At 42.8% G+C, this 23471-nt stretch overlaps 1 protein-coding gene across 3 annotated transcripts in view; it reads left to right on the plus strand.

The window, feature by feature from the left end:
- Positions 1–23471, plus strand: part of PCDH15 (protocadherin related 15) — a 1185684-nt gene that overhangs the window by 1063134 nt on the left and 99079 nt on the right. For all 3 annotated transcript variants that reach the window (XM_084845696.1, XM_084845694.1, XM_084845693.1), the window contains 2 exons: positions 176–316; positions 21017–21144. In XM_084845696.1, coding sequence (XP_084701822.1) covers positions 176–316; positions 21017–21144 — 269 coding nt within the window. The remainder of the gene's footprint in view (positions 1–175; positions 317–21016; positions 21145–23471) is intronic.

Raw genomic sequence — 23471 nt, forward strand, 5'->3', positions numbered from 1 at the left:
AAGACTGCTGTTTAGTGCCGGGCAGAGAGAAAGATCTTAGGATTCAAAGCCTATCGTTTTATGCAGGGAGCTTAAGATTTTGACTGAAACATCCTATCCATTAGTGTTTTCAGAAAGTATTATTATTATTACTATTACTATTATTACTACTGCTGCTACTATTGCTGCATTCCAGGTGTGTTTGCCGTTAATAATAGAACAGGTGTTATCTCCATCAAAAAATCTCTGGATTATGAAACTGTGAAAAACTATTTACTTCGTGTGCAAGCAGACTCATTACAGGTGGTCCGCTCCAATTTACCTGTGCCATCCAAAAGTAAGTTACTTTCATCAAATTTCTTATTTATTGATGTATTTGGATTTCTACCCAAGCAGTCATCTTACTTCCCTCCTCCCAGCTACTTCAAAAAAATCATTTGTAATTTTGTTACACTGTTGGGGCAGTATCCAAACCTGTTCTAGCACTAGCAGGAGCAACCTAGAGCAGCTGGAAACTAGCTGAAACTGGCATTTCCAGAACAGAAGAAGCCAGCGTAGCTGGCAGAAGGGAGCCTCGCTGACCTGTCCCATTCTGAAAATGCTAGTTTCAGCTAGTTTGCAGGGTGGCTCTAGGAAGAGCTAATGGTAGGGATGGCGGAGAATTCCGCCACGGATTTCAGTGAGGCCAAATGCACTGGCATTTGGCCCCCCGAAACCCTTGGTGGAACAGCCTCCCATCCCCCGCCCCCCCGCGGAATCCCCCCCGGGACGAAGCTTACCTGGGGCGGATGTTCCGGCAGCAGCTCCAACAGAGGCTCTGGCGGCGGAAGCTGGTCTCTTGGCCGGCTGCTGCAGATTCAAATGGCGGCTGCCGTAGCAGCCGCCATTTGCGTCCGGCCAGGCTGCCATGATAGGCTACGTAAGTATTTACGCTTTCTGTGGGCCGCAAAGTGCCAACAATTCTTGTAAAATATAAGGAATATAAAATATAAGAAGTATAAGAAAAAGGTGGGACATAAATATTACAACAACAACAATTCTTGTAAAATATAAGAACTGCTGTCTTTGTGCAGTCCCTTGGGATGGCATGCTGCTTGTAAGATCTAAGGTGGCTTCTGTGCTGCCCAACAGTTCAACCCCGCCCAGTTTCCTAGATGCCTCTGGAATGGATTTAGGAGATTCTGGTGGTTCGGCAGTGTTCAGCAACACTTTAACTACTACCACTATCATGTCAGGAAGAAGTCACCTCCCTGCCACAGAAGTGCCACACCCTGAGTTTGGCTTGCCTGGCCTCAGGGTAGGCCATTGCGTGTGGGTGGGGTGAGGAGACATCTGCGGTCCTGATTGGTGGACCGTGGTGGTCCCACCTGGGGTGGGATGGGGTGGAGAGGCGCCTTAAGCTCCCACGCTGCTCCCCAACACCTCTTCGATGCGTGGCTCCCCCCGCCCTCCCTTATGCAGTGTGGGATCTGTCTGGTTGCCCTTTTAGGGACCAAGTAGGAATTTTTGGCTCACAGTCTTATTGGCCTGGGCTGTGCATCTTTTTGCCTACTTCACACTGTAAATGGGGTTGGTGAGTCCTTAGGCATATCTGGTTTATTTTGGTTTAGGTTATCGGTTGCATTTAGGTGCTGCTAGGATGGGCAGTGGGATGAGAATAGGGATGGTGAGCATTCAGAGGCACAGTTATGGTGACAGGTGATGCCTGAGGCCTCCCACTCTGGGTTTCGCGGCCCATCAGGGGGATAAGGGTTACCTGTGAGGCCAACTCACCTCGCCCACCCAGTGTTTTCTGGCCCAGGCGGGGGTAACAGGGGAAGGCCTACCTCCTCCAAAAGGGGTAGTACTGTGGGGTGGTGAAATGACACACCACTCCACAGGCTTTGAATGTTTTTGCCCATGTCAGGATCAGCTAGTGGCTGGCCCAGTTCAGTTGCCCATCCTGGGTTTTCCCCTTTAAAGATTTATCAATAAATGTGGCCCAGTTTGAACCCAAGAACTTGTGTCAGTCTCTTTATTTCCCCATCTCTGCTCACAATGTCTGTCCTCCAAGGACTGTTAGTCGCACAAAGCCAATTAAACTGTAAGCACTCGTATGTTCCAACCTATACAGATATATATATATATATATATATATATATATATATATATATATATAATTGTGTTTATTCAACAAAATCAACAAAACAAATAAAAACATAAAACCAAAAAAAATTAAAATATAACCACATACTCTGAAGTCCTCAGTTTCAAATGTTACAACATTATAGGGAGATAAAAAAGGAAAAAAGACACATAAACTTCAGTAAAAGCAGACCAGATATCCAAATATAACTCCATTCGCAAGTGACACCTATATACCACTCTTTCAAATGTTGCTAATGTTGTTAGGTCTTCAATACATTGCATTATAGGCAGTGAGCTTTTATCCTTCAAGTATTGGAGTATCAGTCTTGCTGTATATATATCCCACTTTATATCCCACCTTGCAAATAGCGTTGCCCTTATTTTTGCCATAGTCTACGTAATCTTTACGTAGACTACAGCGACCAAATAAGGAACGTGAATGGCGGCTCCCTATGGGGGCCGCCATTAGCCATACGCGCTTTTTTTTTTTTTAAAGTCACCCGTGATAGGCTACAAGACGATTTACGTAGCCTATCACGGCTGACTTTGCAAATCTAGCCGTGATAGGCTATGTTAATCGTCACGTAGCCTATCACGGGGGTGTTTTTTTTTTTTTTACTTTTATTGGAATGGCGGCGGCGGCAGCCGGTCAAAAGACCGGCTGCCGCCTCTGCCCCTGTCGAAGACCTGACGAACCGCCGCCGGGACCCGCCGCCGGGAGGTAAGTCCCGTCCGGGGGGGGCGGGGGGGCGGAGAATTTCTCCCTGAAACTACTTTGGGGGGCCGAACACGTTGGCACTCGGCCCCCCGAAGTTTCGGGGAGAAATTCTCCCCCATCCCTACTTGAATTGTTTAAAAATTGTGGCAATTTAATTTATGAAGATCTGCATGCTTCATCCCAATTAAGTAGCCTGAATGGACTAAAGTAATAGAACAAGGAGATGGTCTTCCAGTTCAATTTACTTATATGGGCTTATTCTGTTTTTATGCAGAAAGAGAAAGAATGCACATCTTTGCTCTTCTGCATATATTTTTCTACAGTTACGAAAAATCACTCTGTTTTCTGTTCTTTTCCTTCTGGCTGTTTTATATATAAGTCAAAGTTGTGATCTGAAACAATGTGCAAAGACATATTTACCTTCCAATTTAATGCAGAATGGAACTGTTATCATACCTTGGGATCACCCATATATATTTATTATTGTAGAATGCAATAACCCCCGTTATCATCCATTGCCACATTGTAAAGGCAATATGCAAGTAATGGAAATACTTTAATGGGAACTGCCACAGCTCAGTGGACATGTTTTGCCTGCAGAAGGTCCTAGGTCCAATATCAGGAGTATCTAGGTAAGGCTGGTAAAGACCTCTGTCTGAAGCCCTGGAAAGCAGTCATTGTAGAGCAGATGCAGGCAACCTCGGGTCTTCTAGATGTTTTTGACTACAACTGTGGCTAGGTGACCAGCCAGATTAGCGATTAATAAATTTAATAAATAAAATAAATAAACTCTCATAATCCCCAGGAATGCTGGGAGTTGTAGTCCAAAACATCCGGAGGGCAACAGGTTGCCTACCCCTGGTTTAGAGAATACAGAGCAAGCTAGATGGACCACTGCTCTTACTTAGCGTAAGGGAGCTTCCTATCTCCTTACAATCAAAAGAGATTGCCCAATCTCAGAAAGTTTCCATTGTGAAACATGCTTACAGTTGTACAAGGATATAGAGGGGAGCTCAATGAGATAATAAGGCACAGCATGTATCATGAGCAATTGTTTGAATTAATCCAGCCTTCTCATTTGCTTCTAAATCATAATAACCATGAACCAAAACATTAGGAGTCATAACACATCTTATGCGAACATCAAAACACTTGACTAATCAGCCTTCTAAATAATAACAAATTGCAGGGCAATTAAAATAAATTTTGTGATGAAGACAACTTGAATGTTATTGATTTTATTTTATGTTTTTGCTTCAGGGCATATCCTTGTAATGTTTCTCATTTCCATAGGCCAGAAATGATCCCTAAGACCGATGAGAGTGAGTGCATTCCTTATTAAAATGAGCATTCTCAGAAAGTATCACTCATTGCATAGGGTTGCCAGTTCTTCCACAACAAAAAAATGTGCACTGATATTCCATGTTATTTCCTTGAGTGTTCCTGAAATACCGTAGTGGATAAAGAGCGTATGATGCATCTATAGCCCAAAGCACTATCTCTCTCTCTCTCTCTCTCTCTCTCTCTGTGTACATGCATCTGTGTTTAGAAAATGGAAGAACAGTTTTTTATTATTTCTCTCATTTCTAAAACATAGTTTAGTTAAATAAAGCACTATTTTTGAAGCATTTTTCTTTTTCAGCCAGTTTTAGAAACTCAGATGAGACCATTTTCTTTGCAATAAATTACTGTTTGCCACAACGGCCTCAGCTCTGGACTTTTGGCACATGTTATCTCTCAGCCTTGATGCCTCTTTCTCTTTTTCATTATAATTCCAATAACTTCATCTGTAAAGATCATAACAGCAACATTTCTGTCTGCATGGTTTAAAGTTCAAATGGGTTTGTTTTGTTATTCCCATTGTTCCCCTTCCTTCTGTTTCTCTGTGCCAGTTGTGAGCAGAAGCCAGTCAACCATGTAGACAAAATAGACATGTGCCTGGAGTTGCATCATTCAAGGGCTATCCTACATATTGGAAACAGTCTGGGACAATTTACTTCTTCCAGCATGGCAGGATCTCCACATGAACTGAGAGTATCCCCCAGGATACTATGTGCTGTTGCAGGAGATTCTGAGGTGTGCACAGGGATCCCCTCTCCCACGTGCATGCATGTCCATCTCAACAGGATTACATTGGTCTCTTTATTTCATGCTGTCATGCATCCTGAACCTATAAGCTAGGGTGGGCTTCACATTTTTAATCTTTGCATTCAACACTCAAAAGAAAATGGATTGGTTTGGTTTCCAATTTTGTGAACCCAAGATTAGTTCTTCATTCAGAGTGACAGACAAAACCTTGCCCACCTCTATTAAAAATGGCTCTCTGTCTGAGAATTCTCAGAAAAAGTTTGAGCTTTTTAGAAGAAATCTCTGAAGACCCAACTTGCAGGTGCTCCTCTTCTCTCTCTCTCTCTCTCTCTCTCTCTCTGTCTCTCTCTCTCTCTCTCTCCCCATTCCCCAGTGCTCTTGCCAACCAATTCCCCTATTCCTTTTCTCACATGTTCCCAAACTTGCATGTTAGGTGGGAGCAGGGAGGTGGGAAGCAGCTGAGAGGAGTTACATAGGTGGAGGACTCTCCCTGAGTTTCCAGTTCTCTGTAATGATGGTATATGAGCATGCTTGAACCTACTAATACATCTTCAATGCAGAGTGAGAAACTGCTTAGAAATAGGAGAAGTAATTATATGCTTATTGCCTTTTCCCCACCTAAGGACCAACACACATGGCTTTTGTCAGCTGTTCTTGTGACTATGTGGCACCTGATCCCGTCTAGGGATGGATGAATCAGTCTATACCTGCCCATGTCAGTTTCGCATGTATTCAGCCACAAATTTGTTGTGTCCAAATTCTGCATCAATCTGGAAAAGACTAGTGCTGTGCCGAAAATTTCTCCCACATTTTTTTCGACCACTCTCATTCAATTTGATAGAAAAGACATTGCTTTTGAAAAGTAATTCAAAAGAGGAGAAATTTTGGAGAAATTCTAATGGGTTGGGTTCTTGTGCTTACCTTGTAAGGTGACTGAAGAGTGTGCATGAGTGTCCTTTCTAGCATTGTACAGTAATCTCTCTGGCAGCCTGTAGCCTCCTCGCCTTCCCACACTTCAGTTAAAGCCATCACGAGGGAGACATCATGAGAAAATTCCTTCCATGGGGTTTTTCAGTTCAGAAAGTGCAGGTGCCTGGAAGGCTGCAGAGCAATGGAAAAATGTGTAATAGAGAGAGAAAACACGCACACATCACCCTTGGGCGCCTCGCAGTCATTGTTGTTGTTGTTCAGTCGTTCAGTCGTGTCCGACTCTTCGTGACCCCATGGACAATAGCATGCCAGGCCTTCCTGTCCTGCGCTCTCTCCCGGAGCGTGCTCAAGTTCATATTCATTGCATCGGTGATGCTATCTAGCCATCTCATCCTCTGCCGTCCCCTTCTCCTTTGGCCTTCAGTCTTTCCCAGCATCAGGGTCTTTTCCAGGGAGTTTTCTCTTCGCATTAGGTGGCCAAAATATTGGAGCTTCAGCTTCATTATCTGTCCTTCCAATGAGCACTCAGGGTTGATTTCCTTTAGGATGGACTGATTTGACCTCCTTGCAGTCCAGGGGACTCGTAAGAGTCTTCTCCAGCACCACAGTTCGAAAGCATCAATTCTTCGGCGCTCAGCCTTCCTTCTAGTCCAGCTCTCACAGCCGTACATTACTACTGGGAAAAACATAGCTTTGATTAGACGGACCTTTGTCGGCAAGGTGATGTCTCTGCTTCTTACTATGCTGTCTAGGTTGGCCATAGCTTTCCTCCCAAGGAGCAAGCGTCTTTTAATTTCATGACTACAGTCACCGTCTGCGGTGATCTTGGAGCCCAAGAAAGTAAAATCTGTCACTGCTTCCATTTCTTCCCCTTCTATATGCCAGGAAGTGATGGGGCCAGATGCCATGATCTTCGTTTTTTTAATGTTGAGTTTCAAACCAGCTTTTGCACTCTCCTCTTTCACCCTCAACAAGAGGCTCTTGAGATCCTCTTCGTTTTCTGCCATTAGGGTGGTATCGTCTGCATATCGGAGGTTGTTGATAATTCTCCCAGCAATCTTAATTCCGACCTCTGATTCATCCAACCCGGCATTTCTCATGATGTACTCTGCATATAAGTTAAATAAGCAGGGTGACAATATGCAGCCTTGTCGTACTCCTTTCCCAATTTTGAACCACTCGGTTGTTCCATGTCTGGTTCTTACTGTTGCTTCTTGACCCTTGACCCTCATACAGGTTTCTCAGGAGACAGGTAAGGTGGTCTGGTACTCCCATCACTTTAAGAATTTGCCACAGTTTGTTGTGATCCACACAATCAAAGGCTTATCGTAGTCAATGAAGCAGAAATAGACGTTTTTCTGGAATTCTCTTGCTTTCTCAATGATGCAGCGAATGTTGGCGATTTGATCTCTAGTTCCTCTGCCTCTTCTAAACCCAGCTTGTACTTCCGGTAGTTCTCGGTTCGCATACTGCTGAAACCTAGCTTGTAGGATTTTGAGCATCACCTTGCTGGCATGTGAAATGAGCGCAATTGTGCGGTAGTTTGAACACTCTTTGGCGTTGCCCTTCTTTGGAATTGGAATGTAAACTGACCTTTTCCAGTCTTGTGGCCACTGTTGAGTGTTCCAGATTTGTTGGCATATTGAATGCAGCACTTTAACAGCATCATCTTTTAGGATTTTAAATAGTTCGGCTGGAATACTGTCATCTCCGCTAGCTTTGTTGTTACTAATGCTTCCTAAGGCCCACTTGACTTCACTCTCGAGGATGTCCGGCTCAAGTTCAGTGACCGCACTATCATGGCTATCAGGGACATTCAGATCTTTCCTGTATAGTTCTTCTGTGTATTCTTGCCACCTCTTCTTAATCTCATCTGCTTCTGTTAGGTCCCGGCCTTCTTTGTCCTTTATCATGCCCGTCTTTGCACAAAACGTTCCCTTGGGATCTCCAATTTTCTTGAAGAGATCTCTAGTCTTTCCCATTCTGTTGTTTTCCTCGATTTCTTTGCATTGTTCATTTAAGAAGGCCTTCTTGTCTCTCCTTGCTATTCTCTGGAACTCTGCATTCAGTTGGGTATATCTTCCCCTTTCTCCCTTGCTTTTCACTTCCCTTCTTTCCTCAGCTACTTGTAAAGCCTCATCAGACAGCCACTTTGCTTTCTTGCATTTCTTTTTCTTTGGGATTGATTTCGTTGCTGCCTCCTGAACAATGTTACGGACCTCCGTCCATAGTTCCTCAGGCACTCTGTCTATCAGGTCTAATCCCTGAAATTTATTCCTCACCTCCACTGTATATTCATCAGGGATATGATTTAGGTCATACCTGAACGGTTTAGTGGTTTTCCCGACGTTCTTCAATTTAAGCCGAAATTTTGCAAGAAGCAGCTCATGATCTGAGCCACAGTCAGCTCCAGGTCTTGTTTTTACTGACTGTATGGAGCTTCTCCATCTTTGACTGCAAAGGACATAATCAATCTGATTTCGATATTGACCATCTGGTGACGTCCATGTGTAGAGTCGCCTCTTGTGCTGTTGGAAAGGAGTGTTTGCTATGATCAGCATGTTCTCTTGGCAAAACTCTATTAGCTTTTGTCCTGCTTCATTTTGTACACCAAGGCCATGCCTGCCTGTTATCCTGGTGATTTCTTGACTTCCTACTTTAGCATTCCAATCCCCTATGGTGAAGAGGACATCTTTTTTTGGTGTTAGTTCTAGAAGGTGTTTTAGGTCTTCATAGAACCGATCAACCTCAGCTTCTTTGGCCTCAGTGGTTGGGGCATAGACTTGAATTACTGTGATGTTGAATGGTTTGCCTTGGATTCGTACTGAGATCATTCTATCATTTTTAAGATTGTACCCCAGTACTGCTTTTCCCACCCTTTTGTTGACTATGAGTGCTACTCCATTTCTTCTAAGGGATTCTTGCCCACAATAGTAGATATGATGGTCACCTGAATTAAATTCGCCCATGCCTGTCCATTTTAGTTCGCTGAAAATACCACAAAAAGACATTCAAAATCCTACCTCAAAAAAGTGGAAGCCTCAGCACAATTGATGCTGATGTTGCCATCTACAGAAACAGTGCAATAAACCAAAAGCCCTTAGGAAAAAAGAAAGGACCTGTTACAACCCCTGCCAATAGTGACCCCTACCTGTGAGAAACTGTTGGTGAATTTCTCCCCTGAATTTCTCTGCCCACAAATAGGCTGGAGAATTTTGAGAGGTCATTTGAGCACCGCTCTAGAAAAAACTCACATGGAAATTGTCATCTATTTTTGTATACAATTTTTCCTATTTTGTACACAATTTTTCCTAATATATGCATTTGTAAATGCCTTGCAAAATTTGGAGAAGCCTGCAATCCAAAGGATAACCATGTTCGGTTATGCATATTAGTTTGGAAAATAGCTGATGCTACTTCATCAGCATTTGCTTATCTGAAGTAATTTAATATGTCTGCTGCTGAGCAAAGAATGCAACTTGATATACATCTAAAGAAGCAATTAAAATATTTTCAACATGGTTTTTAAAGCTTAATTAATTCCAAAGAACCAACGTTAAAATTCAGTACATTATAAAGGATGGTTCCATTAAATAAGCACTTCAAGTTAAAAACAATTGTTGTTGTTTATTCAGTCAGTCGCTTCCGACTCTTCGTGACTTCATGGACCAGCCCACACCAGAGCTTCCTGTCGGCCGTCACCACCCCCAGCTCCCCCAAGGTCGAGTCCGTCACCTCCAGAATATCATCCATCCATCTTGCCCTTGGTCGGCCCCTCTTCCTTTTGCCTTCCACTTTCCCTAGCATCAGCATCTTCTCCAGGGTATCCTGTCTTCTCATTATATGGCCAAAGTACTTCAGTTTTGCCTTTAATATCATTCCATCAAGTGAGCAGTCTGGCTTTATTTCCTGGAGTATGGACTAGTTTGATCTTCTTGCAGTCCAAGGCTCAGAATTTTCCTCCAGCACCACAGTTCAAAAGCATCTATCTTCCTTCGCTCAGCCTTCCTTATGGTCCAGCTCTCACAGCCATAGGTTACTACAGGAAATACCATTGCTTTAACTATGTGGACCTTTGTTGTCAGTGTGATGTCTCTGCTCTTAACTACTTTATCAAGATTTGTCATTGGTGTCCTCCCAAGAAGTAAACGTCTTCTGATTTCCTGGCTGCAGTCAGCGTCTGCAGTAATCTTTGAGCCTAGAAAGACAGTCTGTCACTGCCTCCACGTTTTCTCCCTCTATTTGCCAGTTATCAGTCAAGCTGGTTGCCATAATCTTTGTTTTTTTGAGGTTTAACTGCAACCCAGCTTTTGCACTTTCTTCTTTCACCTTCGTCATAAGGTTCCTCAGCTCCTCCTTGCTTTCAGTCATCAAAGTGGTATCATCTGCATATCTGAGATTGTTAATGTTTCTCCCAGCGATTTTAACTCCAGCCTTGGCTTCATCAAGCCCAGCACGTCACACGATGTGTTCTGCGTACAGGTTGAATAGGTTGAATCCAGACTTCATAATCCTTAGAGAAGACCAATTGAAATCAATAGGGCTTGTTAGTCAGGTCTACCTTGTCTCATTGATTTCAGTGGGTCTACTCTAAGGATGACTAGGTCTGGACCGAACCCAAAGTCATTTTGTAAAGGTAAGCAATATTTTTCAGTATAAAACTACAGTAGTATATTGAATGTTTGTAAAGGTAAGCTGTATGTTTCAGTATAAAGCTTCATACAGCACATGGAAAGTAGTGACACAATTTCTACATATTCATATTTCGACATAGACATAGAATCATAGGGTTGGAAGGGGCCTACAAGACCATCGGGTCCGACCCCCTGCTCAATGCAGGAAGCCTGATTCCCAGGCAGTGTCTCATCCAAGTCCTAACCAGGGCTGACCCTGCTTAGCTTCCGAGATCAGACTAGATTAGGCACATCCAGCCCTTCATTCAGGAGAGGCCTGATACAGAATTTAGCACCATTTAGTTTAGTGATTCAGTCATGACTTAGCTTGCTACAATCTCATTCACACTAGTGGCCCAATCTCTTGTCATTGTTGACTAACTTTAGTAGATCACTCCCATATCCAACAAAGTAGACTCTGGAGGAGTTTGTCGCATATATTTTCCCATATTCAGGCTTTATGACATCTGAGAATGAAGTGGCTGTTTATTTTCCAACTCAGTTCTCATGACTCCTCAGGTATAATGCTTGATGGTTGCTTATTGTGCAACTGCTGACTGTAGCTGTCACAGTTTGTTATCATATCTTGAATTATCACTCCTGTTATATGTGGCACCCAACTTTAGTAGTTGTCAGCAGTGATTCAGTGGAAGAAGCCTCCAGGCTGTTCTACTGTCAATCTAAAAATGGTCATGGATACAAATAGATGGCTGAAAAGTCCTCAAAGATAGATGTGTTGCCAGTTGGCAGATGATGCCTAGTGGGAATGTCATCTTAGGTACATGTTACCTTGATCACTATCTTCTTTTTTCTGTTGTGTCAGCTGTTGACTAGAAGGTAGTTTATACCTAGAGCTGTGCACAAATGGCCTCTTTAAATTCTCCACCTTACTTGTGGCTAGAGAAATTTGGGAGACAATTTCACTGAATTTCCCCAGGGGTAGGAGAAATTCTCAACAGTTTCTCCAAGGTAGGGCTCCTCATTGGCAGGTAGGGATGGACGAAAGTCCCTTACCTGATCCCGAAGCTTGCTTCGTGGTAGGGGGGAGGCGCTCCGTCCCTCCCCCCGAAATTCTGGCCGGGGGGGAGGCGCCCCGTCCCTCCAGCTGCGAAACCTCCTCTCCTGCCGGGACGCAAATGGCGGCGGCCGTAGCCGCCGCCATTTTCATCCCTGCAGTCAGCTGTGATAGGCTACGTAAATGTCTATGTAGCCTATCACGGCTGACTTTGGGGGGGAAAAAAGCGCATACGCAAATGGCAGCACCCATGGGCGCCGCCATTTGCGTTCCTTATTTTGGCACGTCTAGTCTACGTAAACATCTATGTAGACTACAGCGAAAATAAGGGGAACGCAAATAGCTTTACGTAGCCTATCATGTTTGTTGTTGTTTTTTTACTTGGAAATGGCGGTGGTGGCAGCCGGTCGGAAGACCGGCCGCCGAACCGCCGCCGAACTGCTGCCGAACCGCCGCCGCCGCCACCAGGGACATTTGAACAAGGTAAGTCCCGTCCCGGGGGGGCAGGGGGGGCAGACCGTTTCTCCACCAATTTCGGGGGGCCGAATGCACTGGCATTCGGCCTCCCCGAGATTCGTGGAGAAATTATCTGACATCCCTATGCAGGGCTTGTGGCTTCTTTCTTTTTTGTTAAGGATTTGGGGGGGGGGTTTCATGCTGCAATAACATCGGCTTTCTCAGTGGGTTGGCCCCGAGTTTGCATTCACTGAGATGCAGTTGGGGCAGTGTTGTGTCTAGCTCCAAGGATGGGGTGGAATTAGTGCTCTGTCAAAACCTGTCTTCCAATTTCCTTAAACTTTTCTCCCCCCATGAAGGAGGCTTTCATTCTTCTGCCTCGTTCAGGATGTTTTATAACTCTTTGTAGTGTTTTTGAGCTTACCTAATCACAGCTAGCCTCCCAAGCTGCCTGCATGCCCTGATCTGAAAAAAGCCCCGTGGGAGAAATTATCTCATGGTGCCTTAAACTGGGCTTTAATTGAAGTGTAGGGAGCTGCGGAGGCTACAGGCAACGTGAGAAATGATTGTACAATGAAAAACAGGACACTTGTGCTCACTCCTCAGCAACCTCCTAAGTATGCCCAAGAAACCCAAACCCAATCCATGAGAATTTCTCCCAAATTTCTTCACCACTGAATTTCTTTTCAAAAGCAATTTCTCTTCTATCAAAACTGAATGAGAATGGTAAAAAAAAAATATGGGAGACATTTTTGGCACAGCACTATTTATAGCTGTAGGTTGTTCAGAGAGAGAATTTATCTTAACTTCTGTTTATCACCCCAAACGGCATTTGCCATGCCCAGGAACTCATAAAAACAATGAGCATTTCTAGGGTGGATAAACAGCTTGCAAGAAATGTGTTTCTCCACCCCACCCCTTTAAGTTGAAATTAGGCAACTTTACTCTTCGTTGATTTTTTAAAAGCTCTTTGCTGTTTTAATTTTTCAGTTTCTTATACGTATTCACATCTGATACAAGCATATTCATTGGTAGTTCTCTTTAAAAAAGAATAAGCATGGTGAAGAAGCTATGCTTCTTCTGCGGGGGACTTGCTTTCTTTCAAGGACAGCTGGAATAATGGCTTTAAAGATATTGTTATGTGTATAAGAGTTACATATGTGCCCCCACTAGCCATGCTTACTAGCGTAACCGCCATCCACCATTACTGGAAACAAGTTTGTGATTTCTTCTTTGTGCTTGCTCTTCATTAAAATTCCCACTCGTGCAAACATGCAGACATAGTAATAGGTCTTTCTGCCTGTTGCTCAACTGAGTCAGTATTGGACATAGTCAGTGAGAGGAATGGAGGGCAAAGGGAAGGAAGCAGTTTTCTTCCTAAATCTACCTTCGCTGCTCCATCCACTCTCAAATAAAGACAAGCTTGGGGCTAAGTAACATTGGGTTTGACACAGTGATGAAACTCAGTTGCTCACTAGGACTGTTTTCTGTCTGGGAATTCTACTCTTCATCAGAAAGCAGACACACCAGTTGGGAGGAGGAAAGCTGGAGGTTATGAAGCAGGAGGAGGAATTCCAGCTGTCCCTTTGAGCTGTATGTCTACAAGGCCAACTGTCTGCAAGGCTTGGATATCTAAGGGGAAAAGGCACCTGTGTTTTCCAGGGGTGATACAGGAATGAGGCAGCCAACAGCTGAGAGCTGCTGCAGATATAACACTTTCAATAGATTAAACATGGATAAGAGATTGGGAGTGGACCACAGATTGGGGGTGGACCACTTTCTCCCTCTAAGCTTTCCCCACTCCTGTACAAATTCCTTCTGCAGTGGCCTTAACCATGGTTCCTGTCTTAACCATGATTTGGAACATAGGAAGCTGACTTATGCTGATTCCAACCATCAGTCCATCTAGTCTAGTATAGTTGACACTGACTGGCAGCAGCTCTCCTGGGTTTCAGGCAGGGTTCTTTTCTAGCCCTACCTGGAGATGCCAGGGATTGAACCTGGGACATTCTGCTCTGCTCTGCCACTGAGCTACAGGTCCAGCCATTTGAAACCTGGGTTTGAAGCAGATATGGAAACCCCAATGAAGAGGGAACTTGATTGGCATTATCATAGTTAAGGTTCACCCAATGGCCAGTGTAGGCCATTATCTTCTTTTATGGAGGAGTGTTTTATTTGTGTTTTTGTTTTTTGCCTGTAATGTCTCTGAAATGATACTACTCCCTGACAAAATGTTATTTCCAAGACACTGGGTGGGGACCTGGCAGGTTGCCAGGATACCATTTTGGAGCTCCATCACCAAATGCATTGGTGGACCAATTTGTTCCAGAAAGAACACACAAGCCACTCTGAAGCCTGTTAAAATATGTCCCCTCCATGGGTCAAACATTTTAAGCTTTTCCCTTGGCCCATGAAAATACTGGCAAGGGGTGGTGATATTGGCTTAAAATCTTGACTTTGGGGGTTTGTTTCAGCCCATGTAACAAGTTTCATCTCGTTTATGAAATTGCATGAAATTGTAATTATCTTACAGAGCCTTCAGTAAATAAAAACATAGATTAAAGTTTTCGTACTATGCAAATATATTTCCATTTACTAGAATAAACAATTGATTAACTGTTAAAAGGCAGATGAGTAATGAACTGGAAAAAATATTTCATCAGGTGACAGCCTGACATTAAAGTGTTCTCATCTTAGTGGGTCAAGCCAGATTTTTACAGCAAAAATGTAGCTAAACAATAGATGCATTTATTTAACCTGCCAATGTACAAAGTCATCCTGGGAGATCATTAAGGACAGAGCTAAATAAATGACTACTGATGCCTATCCAATTCTACCACTCACCCATAGTTTGATTAAAGCAGCCTCTGTAATAGAGAGAACTGTTTACTCTTAACCCTCTTTAGATCAGAACAGCTTTGGAACCAAGCCAGCGTTGCTAAAGTGACAGTACAAATGATCGTACACAGTATCCTATGAGAGCTGACCATTTCTTTATTTGTAGAGGTTGCACAGTTTCTATATTCAAAAGAAAGCTTGATGTTTAACATTAAGGGCGCAATCCCATGGCTGCTAGACAGCCATAGGATTTTTCATTTTCTGGGAACCAAGCTTGGAGCTAGCCCTCTGAGGTCAGTTCCTAGAAAGCCCCCTCCCTGGAGTCCCTGCCCCCTCCCCTTCCACTTTGTAGGCAGTGTGGTTCATCCCCAGCTCCATGTTCAGAAGATCAGTGTGTGGAGGGAGGGGTGTTCCTGGGGATGGGAAGAGGAGGGGACAGCCGAACCTTGGATTCCTCCATTCAGCAGGGGGTTGGACTCGATGGGCTTGTAGGCCCCTTCCAACTCTACTATTCTATGATTCTATGAAGCGCTGTTATGATGCTTCCTATGTGCTGTACAGCTGCCCCCTCCATTCCGAGGTACCCTGGCTAGACAGCTGAAATCGGCCCTCTAGCCGTACATACAGGATGTCCGGAGCATGGAGGAGAAGATCCCCTCCATGTTCCACCTGCCTTGCATTGGATAGTTGGTCACCTCCGAGTTCGGAGGCGGCCGACTGTCCCCATAGGACTGCGCCCTAAAAGCCCTAGTCAGTTTTTGCCTCATGAGATTAAGTCAGCGGCTCCATCATCCACACATTGGGGATCTGTAGATCTACACATCTGTAGACCGGTACATGCTCTATGCACATAGTCTCACCACGTAATGTAGAACCCTGGTTGTTCTACATCACAGGGGGAGCCTGTGCACCTAGACATGCATCGCCTGATAATGGGGGTGACAGGAGGCAGTGGGGCCGCAATATGGGGAGTGGCCCTGCTCTCCCACTCCATGTAATAGCATCAGTGTGGGGAACTGTCATCCCCCCTGCCCCATCCCAGGGCTGGATTGCTTTCTGGCACACCCTCCAGGGGCTGGATGACATCATGCGGAAGGTCTTCCCTCTCCATTCCCCCTCCACCTCCCTTCATGTCATTGGGGAGTTCCTCTGTGCCAAGAGAGGCATGGAGCCATTGCTTGTGCCTCTCCCTGCATGGAAAAAGGCCAAACTCTCTGAAAGGAGGTTCTGCCTGAGGCCCTACTCCCTCTCCCAACTGTGTTTGGAGAGGAAACCCCTGCTGTTACCTCCAATCAGTGACAACAGCAGTTTTCCTCTCCCAGCAGTAGAGCACTGGGAATCCCTGGCTTTTGTCTCCAGTCATTGAATGTAGATAAGAATAGGGTTTCCTCTTCTAGCACAGCCTCTCTCTAGCCTGGGAGAGGCAGCAGGGCCTCAGAGGGCACCTCTGTGGGCCAGATTCAGCCTGCGGGTTGGAAGTTCCTGACCTATGATATGGAGGATAACTCTTGGGGCTAAAACTTTCATGATATAAACAAAATCCTGAGGAAATGGGCAGGATTGCATTTCTTTACTTTGTCCTATATAGATATGGGAGCTACTGAGAATCCTTTATGAATATACTGTCTCCTTCATCTCACTAGGCTCAGTCTGGATTCCATTTCATAGTCATGGTTATTTATTTTACTTATTTGTTTATTTAACAGTCATGTTCGCCATTCTAAGATGAAACACCAGCAAAATATATGACTTGTAGGAAGGTACAAGGGAATATTATGAATGAGCTGGTGAGGAAAGGCTTCATATTGATAGATAGATAGATAGATAGATAGATAGATAGATAACATTTTGAGGTTTTAATTTTTGTTTTGTGAACTTCCCAGAGAGCTTTGGTTATTGGATGGTATAGAAATGTGATAAATAATAAATTAAATGTGATAAATAAATAAAATTAACTTGTGAGTTCCCACATAGCCAAAGCTCTCAGGGCAATGCATATATAAAAATACAAAATAAACCCAATAAAATCCTATTAATTACAATAAAGCTGCAAACACAGTTTAAAATAGCAAAGGCTAAGATATCAAACAAGTTCTAAAGAATTCCATGGAGATAAAAAAGGTATAAAACACAACTTTTAGGGCCAAACTACACATTATTCAAATCTCGTATAGCAGGGCTATATGTGATTGGATTATTTACCTCAGTGTAAGCGTGTATGTCCACAATTCAGATCAGGACCATGGCACTTTGGAAGGTGGATTTAAGCTTTCCCCCGTTTTGTCCCAAAATTCCACCACCACTCCCATGGTGGAATTTCAGCTTAAATACCCCCCTCACAGAGCACTATGGGCACAATCCAAATTGGGGCTATGCAAGCTTACACTTGAGTTAAATAAACCGATTTGAAGAACTTGTAGTTTGGCCCTAAAATGCATCCTGCTGGTGGAGAATACAGCAAGTTAAAAGGCCTGAGAGAATTTTAAAAAGTCTTTGTTACTTAAAGTGTGTTAGAACGAAGCTAGGCTTTTTGATAGATATGTTTGTGCCACACATGGTGTTTTTGGGTATTGCACCCATGATCAAACCATATCTCTTCTTCCCACACCTTTATCTGTTGGTATGAAGAATGAGATATGGGTTGTATCCAATATTAGCCTAACTTAAGTTTCATTCATTTCAATGGGTATACTCTAAGTAGGACTCTGGATATGACACATGGGATACTAGAATCTGGAAGACAAACTGATCACTATGCTTTGCCATCCAGTTCTTTTGTTGTAGTTGGCTGCTGATTGGAACCTTGTTAGAAGGAAAGAGTTAAAGAATAAGTGACTCACAGATGCTGTTTTCTCAGTCTGCCAAAACCAATGAAATATATGCCATGTATAAAAATGAAGTGATGAACTGAAATTAAGGTGTTAATGAAATTAAATGTCAGTGGAGTTTAAGTTGGAATGTAGATTAATGTGTGTGTATAAATAACTGTAGTGACTGAAGGTTTTAAGAGTTTAATGGCAGAAATTAAAAGACAGAAATAGCAGAATAATTTTCATTATTATAGAGAGGATTATTTGACATCAAAACATATTTTCAACTGCTAATCACGATACATTTGACAAGTGACAGTTCCACATGGCTGCCCTTTTGCGTGTACCAGCCATGGAGATCAGCCTCCCGCTGTTTTGGTTATTCCCACATTACTACCAAAAATGGCTGATGGGAGGCCTGTTGGCATGAAACAAACTGCATTCTGGTGACCAATAGTCATAAAATGGATCATGGTATGGATGCAGTTTTAAGTGGTGCTGAATTGTGAGAAGCTGACTTGAACGATGCAGAAAATACTCCGAGGTTACTCAGACTTAGACTTTCTGTTCATGACCTGGAGGTACTGAAAGCTACCACAGATGAAATGTAATGGGTCACCCAAATTTTACTGCTAGTTGTCTTTCATTGTAACATTTTAGCCACAGATGACAGTGGATTCATTTCTAGAAAATATTTAGACTGCACGCGAAGACCTCTTCCAGCAGGCATTTAGGGCACAATCCCATGCATGTCAGACAGAAAAAAGTCCTACAATGCTGGCTGGGTCATGCTGGGAGTTGTAGGACTTTTTTCTGTCTAAACATGCATGGGATTGTGCCCTTAATCTTTAACTTGGTGCTCTGATTATTACCTTTATTGCTGGCTCTTTAATATTCGTTTACATTTTGTTGTGTTAATGTATTGGCTGTTATTTTCTTGTGGTTTTGGACTTATATGGTTGTATACTGCCCCAAGAGCATTTGTCAATTGGGAACCATTTAAATTAATTAATTAAATAAACAAACAAACAATGCAGTTCACTTGTTATTTCCTATGACATATATTTTCAATGACTTGGCCTGTTTGGCCATTTCCTATTCCTTGTTGTTGTTGTTCAGTGAGTCATATTCATATATAGCCAGTGTGGTGTAGTGGCAAGAGTGTTGGACTAGGAGCTGGGAGATCTGGGTTCTAGTCCCCACTCCACCATGGAAGCTCACTGGGTGACTTTGGGCCAGTCACAGACTCTCAGCCCAACCCACCTCACAGGGTTGTTCTTGTGAGGGTAAAATGGAGAGGAGGAAGAGGCTAATGTAAGCCGCCTTGGGTTCCTTGCAAGAGGAAAAAAGGCGGGGTATAAATGCAATAAATAAATAAAATAAATAATATATATATATTCTCTGTGTTACAGAAACCCTTCATGACTGACTTGTTGCAACCACTAACAGAATGTCACCACCTCTTCTACTTTTTCCACTGGCATCAATAGTGTTACACTGAATACAGCCCTGTGTGGCTGTTTTATGATAAGCCACCACAACGTTACTTTTTAGTGTCCCCAGTTCCACCCCCAACCCCTGATGATGCTTAGTATGAAGCTTGGCAGATGGAAAGGCCAAGCACCTTGTGTTTACACATTACTGACATATTAAAAATGGCTGTGTGTCTCTTGAATAGTTAAGACCTTTAGAACAGAGAGATTGACAGTGAACTCTGTTATGCTGCAGTTTTTCCTATGAAAGAGCATAGCTAGGCCAGCCTTTAACAAGAACAATATCTAGGTACAGAAATGGAGTAAGTGGATATTCTGCCGAGGTGCCGCCAGTTCAAGTTTATCTTCTCATGCATATATAGCATGAGATTCAGTTTTTCTTATGAAGTTATACTTTCCCCAGTGGCTAGACTTTGGAGGGCATAATATTGTTGATGCCTTTGCCAATATAGAAAGTGGTATGTTTCCATTCCAGTTAGAGTTAAAGAGCTCTTTTCAGAATGGTATTCGAAAAGAAACCAAACCAAAATAATCAGGGTGATGGTTATGAAGAAAACATGTCCCATATATAGCACTATAAAACAACCATTACTTGCTGTGGTGGAAAAGAATCAGCTTTGAAAGGAAATCATTTCTCACTGGCAAATGGAATTTCTTTCAGCAAACTGACTTTTCACTGTTTTCAGCAATGTGTCAACGTCTTTGATTATGGAGTCTGAAAGAGATGTGCTGGTAGGGATTGTTGTTTTCCCCCTTTCTTCACATTGTTGTGTGCTTTTCATATTGATGTTGAGGCTTTGTGCACTTGTGGCCCAAGGTTACTGGAAAGGAAGTCCTTTCAAATCTAAGATATCTATTATGTGGGCTGCAATGAGTTGGCTACCCATTTTTTCTGCGATTGCTCATATTATTTAAAGCTCATTCTGGGGACCAGCTTGTAGTTGTGAATACAAGGCCAGATTTCATTTTATACGCACCTTTGATCTATTCAGTGATGATGCCAAAGTTTGGGGACAATCTGCTACCACGGTGCCTTTTATAAGGGACAAAAGTTCCTGATACTAAGAGATGTGTACCAAGATCTTCATAAGCCAGGGAATCACAAAATAAATGTTCTTTAATTTCTGTGACTTCTCCCACAACACCCTCTGCTCACCAATCTTACCTTTGTCTTACAAAAAATAAACTCCACATATCCTGTTGCCCCATGACTTCTTCCACTCCATAATAGCTTCTCTTCTATTACCCTCCCTGACTCCACCCCTTTGTGAAGAAATAGAAATAAATAAATAAATGTCTCTATGTGCTTAATAATCCAATCTTACGAAACTTCTCAAAATGTATTGCAGTCACTGGTATACCAGTGTACTGTCATGACTTCCAGCATTAGACATGTCATTAGTGAAGTCAATAAACTGACATGACCCATGAGCTAGCATGGCAGCATGAATCTATGCCATTACAGCAGCCACCACCATGACCATGGTCATATTTAGGGCAGTCCTACTACACAAATTCATTCTGTCACTAAGAAAAGGGCAAAGAGGAAAGAGGAGTGAAGGCAGCATTAGGAACATCTTGCCTAAATGCCATCCTAGATTTTTCAGTGAGCTAGGTACATCATCAGAACTCAGCGTATTTGAAGTAACATTATACAATGGAATTTCAAGTGGCAGGCAATACAGCATGACTAATCTTGTACGGAATACTGTTACAGCAACACCAGCCACAAGCCACTCTACACATCATCAAACCTATGCAGGACTTTAGGATCCGGATTTTAATACTGTAAATTAATTCCCTTCCATTTATGTGTCCCTCTTTGGAACTGCCAATGACTTAAGCATTAAGCATGCCAAAGCTCTGCTAATACCTTATTTTTATTTTAGGTAATACGGCCAAGGTGTTCATTGAAGTACAGGATGAAAATGACCACGCTCCTGTCTTCACAAAAAAGCTCTACATAGGAGGCGTGTCTGAAGATGCTAGAATGTTTTCCTCTGTGATGAAAGTGAAGGTGGGAATTACATTAAACAAGTACACTACTGAGATCCAGAACACTTTATACCCCCAATATTATATATTCATTTGGAGGTCTTACACCTGCTTATTCTAACACTTTACCTGTATATACTGTCAAGTCTATCTGGATGTAGAAATGCCATACGCATACAGGTTTTGGGCCATCCATTCATGGAAGATTTGCTTGTGGAAAAATGGTTGATTGAGACCTCAAAACTGGTTAAATTATTTTACTCCTAAATAATGAATTATAATTCCCTCTTTATACCTCATTATTAAGGTGACAGTAGTGGTGTAGTGGTTAGAATGTTGGACTGAGACTCAGGAGATCTGTGTTCTAGTCTCCACTCAGCCATGAAGCTCACTGGGTGACTTTGGGCCAGTCACTGACTCTCGGCCTAACCTTCCTCATAGTGCTGTCGTGAGGATAAAATGGAGAAGAGGATTATGTAAGCCACCTTGGGTTCCTTGCAAAAGGAAAAAAAAGTGAGTTATAACTGTAATAATAAACAAACAAACAGTAACACATATTTCAAAGGCACACTTCCATGTTGATCTTGATAGCCTTTGCAGTTGCATAGAGATCAATTGCTAGGATCATGGTACTGGCATGAGATTTTAACTGGTGGGCATAGGCTGGCCCCTGGAAAAGGCAGCTTGCGCAGCAGCAGCAGTCATCAGCAGTCATCAGCACTCCTATATTGGGTTTGCTTTCTTACAATTCCATATAGGGTCACTTGTGTCTTGCAATGGTGGGAAGGTGAGATGGGTTTAGAAGAGGAAACAGTCACTCAGAGGGTCTAGTAAAGTGGCATGCTTTGGGTCTTTTAGGCAAACCAGTGCCAGACTCGAGTAAGAGCTTCCCTGGAAGCCAGGTTGCTTCCCCAACCCCCATTTCTGAACCTCTGTTATTACTTGAAAGTAAGACACTTCTCACTTCCAAATTATAACTGAATCATAAACCAGAAATTAAAATAAGGCTGCAGTCCTGAGCATGCTTACGTGAAAGTTAGCGCCATTCAAATCAATAAGATTTACTTCTGAGAAAATGGCCTGAATCTTCAAGGAAGTTCATGGAAGGGAAGGGAATTTTCCTGCTCCCCTCCCCAGTCGCTTGAACTCTCCAGAGAACTGGGGGCCCTTGCAAACACTGTGGAATGGGACATGGGGGATTCTGGGACAGGAAGTGTCACCCAAAATCAGGTGGAGGTACTGTCATCACTATGTTTTGGATGGAAGTATTAATGTGAAATACACCATTAAAATCTAACATGTGAGATAAAGTCACCCCTCCCTGCTGAAATTCAGTTTTCCCTTTCTGTGCTCTTCTTCCCGTTCCCGGTATTTTTTTTTTCCCCTGAGGCTGCCACTGAGAGCCAGTTGTGTTGCTAGAGCAGCACGATTGGACTACTGGGGGTATTTAGAAACTTTTGTTGTCTAAAATATCCTTGAATATTTTTCTATATGTGCAAAGACATACACTTGCCCTATAATCAGTTTCACTACTTGATGTTCATGTAGTAGTTGTTTTTTGCATGCTGGGATATTGCAAATGGAAAGGAACTTGAAGGAAAATAAGTACTGTACAAACTAGTATGTTTATACGTTTTTTAGACTGAAAATAGTTTTTTTTAATGATTACATTTGACCACAGTCTTTGAGGTTCCATAGAATCCAGTGCTCTTTGAGATGTACTCTGCTGTCATCTTCATATTGTATTTTATACAGATGACCTGGAAAAGAGTTTAAATTGCCGACCATTTTATTGAAAGATGACCATGGAAGCTTGATCTGCCAAGAACTTTCTCTTATTTGGGCCTGATTTAGGAAGGTAGAAATCTAATGGGGAATGACAGATGTTTATTAAAGATAGCCATTATTTTCCCTCAAGGAAATGCTTTCATAATGTTAATTCAGAGGCATTACAGTTGGGTTAAGATTTAGAGGTGGAAAGCAGTAAGTTCTCATAATACATATTTCCTCTCCATCCTGGCCAGTAACAGCATAAGGCAGAAAGCCTATTGGGAGTAAAACTACAAAGATACCAGGGGTGCAATCCTATGAATGTTTAGACAGAAAAAAGTCCTACAACTCCTAGCGTTCTCCAGCCAAGAGAGTAAACCCTGAAATTAGAATGGCTAAGCAGGACTCATAGCTTTAAAAGAGAGAAGCATTTTACTATCATAAATGCATTACAGAAAAAAAATGTACAATCACTGGATTTGACCATAGTTATTATCAAAATATTTGAAGGGAAAGAGAAGTTTACTATGAGTAATGAAAAGCATCAGTGATCAGGGAATTACTATAAGGGCTGCTCCA

Source organism: Heloderma suspectum, chromosome 3, assembly GCF_057233095.1.
Source record: "Heloderma suspectum isolate Gila_16-S chromosome 3, 16-S_ref, whole genome shotgun sequence".
NCBI classification, from domain to species: domain Eukaryota; kingdom Metazoa; phylum Chordata; class Lepidosauria; order Squamata; family Helodermatidae; genus Heloderma; species Heloderma suspectum.